We start from the raw sequence: 6,611 nt of genomic DNA, 5'->3' as shown, positions 1-6,611 counted from the left end.
CGCTCGTACGATGAGCGGGGCTTAGGTGGGAACGGCATTGTCCCCCATCGGGCAGGATCGGTCCAAAGGGACGATCGATATTGAGATGATGGGAGTTGGTGGTGTGTGTGTGTATGACAGTTCAACTGTCTATTTGTCTTATTGTTGTTATCTATATTGATTGTGTGATTAGTACCGACCCCGGTGTTGTTTTGTAAAACTGCGGTGATCCATTCGGGGATGGTGAGCGATATTGAACAGTATAGAGATGATCTTTGGGATAGCCGGGATGGCCACGACATGACGATAGAGTCTTCCGTTTGTAGTTTAGTATTTATTTACATTTCGATTGAGAAAGATTTTGGAATAATGTATTGTACTTTCAGTTTGGTTTTGAGGATTGTACTTATTCATTAAATTACTTATAATAAATGTTGTTTCTGTTTTGTCTATTTGATTATCATACCTCGGGCAACCGAGATGGTGATGTCTTCATACCTGAGTGGTCCTGGTAAGGCACTCGGAGTATGGGGGTGTTACACTTTTTGAGAATGAATATCAGACATAGATGGCCTCACCTGTAAAAGTTTAATACTTCAAAGCAAGCACAATGCAACGTGGTAGCATTAAACAATTTTTGACATTCCACATATCTTCCTATTTACACACATTGGATAATAGTTCTCTACTTTAGAAGGTAGGAGCAGGTACCCATGTGGGATAAGAAGTAGTCCTACAAAAGTTAGTTTTTGATAACTATTCCTTGAATTAATGTTAAGATGGTTGAACTACGCACTAATCTAGCATAAAAGTAGTGTTGGGATGTTTACAACCCTGACACATTCTGGCATACTAGCATAAAGTGGTTTTGGATGGGCTAAATCAAAGCTAATACCCGCTCAACTGCTTGAGACTTTTTTCTAGGATAGATCAGTGAATAAATACGTAAAATAAAGAAATCAAAAACTGCAAGGAACAAAATTATAATGATAGATCAGTAAATAACTACATAAATTGAATAGACTAATAGGTAATAAGCCAAAAATGCAGGTAAATTGAAAGCAAACGACATTTGAAAGCAACGAAACAAAAAGAATGTAGAACAACTAAGGAATAAAACCCTAATCAATTAATTTGAGGCATTAAAATAGTAAAAATTGAGGAATAAGAAATAAATAAGGGAAATTGAGAAATTACCTAAATTTTAAGGAATAAAGCAAGAGTATCGTGTATAATAAATCGGTTGATCATCGTAGTCTGTTGATGAAGTCACGGTAATGGCGGTTTAGTGTACAATTAGAGATGAATGCTAGGCGATGTGTGATGATACGGAAGTGAGGAGAGAGTAGAATAGAATTGCGAAGGGTTGTAAAATATCGAAGTGAGAGAAAGACAGAGGAACGAGAAAGCATAACGTGTGTGTTTAAAATGACAGTGTTGGAGTGTGTGGGTTATGACTCAGGATAGAATAGGCGAGTCAATCTATATCGTCCATATTTACTTAAAATCTAATGGCTATGAGTGGTTCTCATGGTTCTCATTATCTCGATGGTTTCACAACAGGATCCCGAATCTATATATATATATATATATATATATATATATATATATATATATATATATATATATATATATATATATATATATATATATATATATATATATATATATATATATATATATATATAAAGATACTTATAAGTCTACCATTTTAGGTTGAGTCCATGAGTCCTCATCTCTCTCTCTCTCTCTATATATATATATATATATATATATATATATATATATATATTGACACATCACAATCTCTCCTACATTCTCGATCTATCGATGAGGACTCATGACTCAACCTAAAATGGTAGACTTATAGTATCTTATATATATATATATATATATATATATATATATATATATATATATATATATATATATATATATATATATATATATATATATATATTGACACATCACAATCTCTCCTACATTCTCAGTCTATCTATTATCATTATTCAATATCATTCTCTTTCCTCCTACCTTACTTTTTCTATATCTCTCTCTTGGGTGTTGAATGCTCATTTAATCCCGTACCCTTCGCCGCTCTCCTCTCATCCTCCTTCATTCAATAACCACTTATCAACTTGAAGAGATCAAAACACAAGATTCATTCAATTCAAATCTCCCATTTTTATCACTAATAATTAGTGATAATAATATACTAATTAGCTTTTCATTTCACCACTTATTAAGGGAATCATCTCTTCCAAGTGAATCTTTCCTTATATTTCAAACTTCAAAATTCCCTTCCATATAATTAGCCTATATAAACATGTGTACCTTCTACTTAACCATGTATAACATCCACTATTATCTCTCTATCTCCCATAACCTAAATTTTAGTTTAAGTTGTTATTAGTAACAACTAAACATTTCACAACTCATTACAAATATTATATTATATTCGATATTTCACTAAATTATATAATTTGCTACTAACTTAAATTACCATGGTTTATGATCACTCCTATAACCATTTAAGGGAAATTGAAGGCAAGCTAGCACATGATCCGTATCGTTTCGACGACAATATGTCAAAATCGAACCGTTGCATGCTCGTATCGGGTCCGGTAATTGTCGGGGCAGGCCCGTCCGGTTTAGCGGTGGCGGCATGCTTAAAGGAGAAGGGTGTGCCAAGCTTAGTATTAGAGAGATCAAGTTGTATAGCCTCTTTATGGCAACTTAAAACATATGATCGTCTAAGGTTACATCTTCCTAAAAGTTTTTGTGAACTTCCCTTAGTACCCTTCCCTCCACACTACCCTACATACCCTAATAAAGAGCAATTTATCTCATACTTGGAAGGGTACGCTAGTAAATTTGACATAAACCCTAGGTTTAATGAGACCGTTGACCAAGCCGAGTTTGACCAAACCCTAGGGTTTTGGAGGGTAAAAGCAACGAAAAAAGGCGGTATGAAAGGCGAGGAAGAGGCTACAGAGATGGAGTACGTGTGTCGGTGGTTGATCGTGGCAACGGGGGAGAATGCGGAGGTGGTGACGCCGGAATTGGAAGGGTTGGAAGGATTTAAAGGGGAAATAGTTCATACAAGTTTGTATAAGAGTGGTGAGGTTTTCAGAGGTAAAAAAGTGTTAGTTGTGGGAAGTGGTAATTCAGGAATGGAAGTTTGTTTGGACCTTTGTCATCATGATGCTATGCCTTCTATTGTGGTCCGCGACAAAGTGAGTACCGTTTTCAATAGTAAACTATCGTCTCACTCATTTATTTATCTTTAATTAGAATATTATTCTGGTAAAAAATTATAAAACAGAATAAAGAAAGGGTTAGAGGAATATCGAATTTTCCCTGAATAACGCTGTTTTCCATTTTAGTAAGTCTTTAATAATGCGGTAGTTAGGAGCAAATTTATCAGATAATAATATACGGAGTATACATTAACTTCATCTAGATCTTAACCACTAAGCTAAATTTTCGAAACCATTTATATTGTGTCGAGTCGTAACATGAGATAGGTTTACGTTCATAAGAGTTTATTATAGTCACTAGGATCATCTTCAATTCTCTATTTTGATTAGGGGATGCCAATCTTGGCATTACATTAATGTAAAGGAAGAGATAACTAAGAAGATTTAGTAATTATTAAGACGGCCATCAGGCAGTGCGATAGATAAAAAGTAACCATGTTATGAAAAATAGTAATCATTTTATGTTAAATAGTGACCACTTTAAAATGATGATTATTTCAAAAGTGATTACTTTTTACCTGGTCGCATCTTGTACAACGGACTTACACTATGATTTATAAAGAAGATTAAGAGTGAGGGAGGGTGTATATAGTTCAATTGCATTCACTTATAATCATAACATCCTATTGAATGTTCAAAAAGGCTAGTGTTGGTTTAGCCTTTTAACACCCTCCTAATACACGCCCAACTTTTAATTCTCCACTAAGACAAAGAGAACTTGTATTAGCATTCGAATAATTTAGGCTTATTTTTGAAAGTAAATGGACCATACGAATAAACATTATAGTATTAATTAATTAATTAGTAAATTTGTAATGGGGTGCTTTTCTTTTTTGATCATTAGTTAGTAATAATCTTCTTAATTAGGTTGTCAATCAACAATAGATTCTCAATCATAACAAGAGCACTCTAACCATATGTTATTAGATAATTTTTGAAAATTTAGTGTGTGCGTGTGCTCTTTTGTTAAAAGTATAATGCAACAAAGAAAACTTTATTATAAACACAAGATTAAAATATTAAGCACTTGTTTTATTTGTTTGTCAAATAAGGCCAAAGGTCAGTTGAATGTATAGGAAGGGATTTGAATGTGACTTATTATCACGATCTTGATCTTTTACTATTAGGCTAAGACCTGATCTTTGATAAATACTAGGCACTTGTAGTAGTCATAATAAAAGGCTAAAATATATATTAGTAAAAATGTTTGATGGGATAGTTAGTGAGTTCAAGTTCCAAGCACTATTCTTTCATATTTTTTGCAAAATGTAAAATGTTTCACTTTCTTGGGATGCTCAAGCATGCGCAATATTTGGCTGAAAAACACACTTGGATCTTACTTGGCCAAATTCCAAGCTTTTCTTTTAAAGATGCACAATTTGCCTGGAAACACCTTGTTATAATCTTGCACTAGGGCACTTGCAAGTTTTTTAGTTCCTTTTTCCTTTCCATTTCCACAACTAGCAAATACTTAAAATCTTTTATTTATTTATATAAATGATATAAGTAGGTTGGTACAGCTAAGCTAATAGTGACGCTGACGGATTACAAGTTCAAGCTAGAATACGTATTATTAGCTCAATGATTTTATCTGATAACCTAGTTAACACTTATAATTGGTATTGCTAAGCAATAATGTTATTTTATCAGATAACCTAGCTAACATCTCTACTAGTAAACTTCTAATTGATTGAGTTTTATAAATAATACTCCATACTTGTTATTAAACTTACAATGGTTGTATCTACTATTTAATTGAAGGTTCATGTGCTACCAAGGGAAATGTTTGGAAGATCAACATTTGGATTGTCAATGTGGTTAATAAAGTGGCTACCAATAACCATGGTGGACCGACTCCTGTTAATTGTAGCATGGTTTATACTTGGTGACACATCCAAACTAGGGTTGACTAGACCTTTAATGGGACCCCTTCAACTCAAAAATTTATCTGGAAAAACACCCGTCCTTGATGTTGGAACTCTTCACAAGATTAAATGCGGCGAGATTAAGGTAATTTTCGTATGAATCAGTCTCATGATAATATTATTTTTAACTGCAAAAGTAACAAAGAAGTATAACTAAAATGCGATATTTTATATATTAATGTAGGTATGTCCCGGCATCAATCGATTATCAATTCACAATAATGTTGAATTTGTTGATGGAAGAGTGGAGAATTTTGATGCTATTATCTTAGCAACTGGATACAAAAGTAATGTGCCATATTGGCTAAAGGTATAATTATTATCGATTTGATATAATTAGAGATATATTAGGATTATATTATTAAAGATAATATTTCTCAAATGCATGTTGAACTTTGTTTTTTTTTTTTTTTTTGTAGGAAAAGAACATGTTCTCACATGATGATGGACTACCACGAAAGCCATTTCCTAATGGTTGGAAAGGCGAACACGGGTTATATGCAGTCGGATTCACAAAACGAGGGTTGTTAGGTGCATCTATCGACGCTAGGAGAATAGCCGAAGATATCGGGCAATGTTGGGTTTCTGAATCGAAGCCATCTTACTACCTCTAATCAGGATCGTTCTCACTTAATCACTTTCTTAAGCTAATTAATTAATTAATCATAATTTATTTTGACCATTTTGAGAAGTAGAGTAGATGCTAATGATGCTAATTAGAGAAAATTTGGTAGATGGGTCCTAATAATGGCATAACTTTTGGTACCAACAATGGTTCACATCCCCACCAAAAGAAAAAAAAAAAAATAGAGATCTTTATGTTGGGCTTCTGTAGAATTTGTAAATATTGTACATTAGTAATTTTTTGATCACTAATTAAGCAAGATTTGTTAGCTGGGAAGGTTTAAGAACGTGTGTCAGTGTGTGTGTGTTTGGGGATTTTTTTTCAGTTTTTAACAAATTGTTGTTTGGAAACGAAGATGTCTTAGTTTAGTGGTTAAAACGGAGGTATTGTGGGACAATAGATTTCAGGTTCGAATTCCCTCTTTCCCTCTATTGTAATGCGACTAAATACATGCTTTTTTAGACAAATAAAAAACAAATCGTTATGTGGATCGTTTACAAAGGTTGCGACTTGTAGTTTTTACTGATGTATTATTATAGTGATTTGGAGTTTGAGTAGTTTCAACTTACGAGTTGAGTTGTTTACACTTGATTATCTAAACTTTGTTTCAGATTTTCCATTTTATATGATTTTGGGTTATTTTGATTGAAATAATTTGGTTTTGTATTTAAGTTGAATCATAATTTACAAGTTATGTTAGATTAATTTAATTCGAATAACGTACAATAGTGGAATATGAAGAGATTTTCGTTTGTTCTTTAATTACATTCTAGTATTTCAATAAAAGCGGAATGAAATTTCACCTACGATAATAAATTTATA

General features: G+C 32.9%; 1 protein-coding gene across 1 annotated transcript; it reads left to right on the top strand.

The window, feature by feature from the left end:
• Positions 1-1,973: 1,973 nt before the first annotated feature.
• On the top strand, positions 1,974-6,072 carry LOC141653579 (indole-3-pyruvate monooxygenase YUCCA6-like). The gene is made up of 4 exons (XM_074461400.1): positions 1,974-3,215; positions 5,001-5,249; positions 5,349-5,474; positions 5,584-6,072. The coding sequence occupies exons 1-4, from the start codon at positions 2,484-2,486 to the stop codon at positions 5,776-5,778; spliced, it is 1,302 nt and encodes a 433-aa protein (XP_074317501.1). The 5' UTR covers positions 1,974-2,483; the 3' UTR covers positions 5,779-6,072.
• Positions 6,073-6,611: the final 539 nt, after the last annotated feature.

The sequence above is a fragment of the Silene latifolia genome, chromosome 4 (genome assembly GCF_048544455.1).
Source record: "Silene latifolia isolate original U9 population chromosome 4, ASM4854445v1, whole genome shotgun sequence".
Lineage (NCBI taxonomy): Eukaryota > Viridiplantae > Streptophyta > Magnoliopsida > Caryophyllales > Caryophyllaceae > Silene > Silene latifolia.
The sequence above is the reverse complement of the archived record's forward strand: the minus strand, read 5'-3'. Positions and strand labels throughout refer to the sequence as shown.

What these genes read in the sequence shown, in the direction of transcription:
- LOC141653579 (XM_074461400.1), top strand. Translation starts at nt 2,484, where the DNA reads ATGGTTTATGATCACTCCTATAACCATTTAAGGGAAATTGAAGGCAAG. An exon ending in CTATTGTGGTCCGCGACAAA is followed by an intron (nt 3,216 to 5,000) that starts GTGAGTACCGTT and finishes ATTTAATTGAAG; the next exon opens with GTTCATGTGCTACCAAGGGA. An exon ending in ATGTGCCATATTGGCTAAAG is followed by an intron (nt 5,475 to 5,583) that starts GTATAATTATTA and finishes TTTTTTTTGTAG; the next exon opens with GAAAAGAACATGTTCTCACA.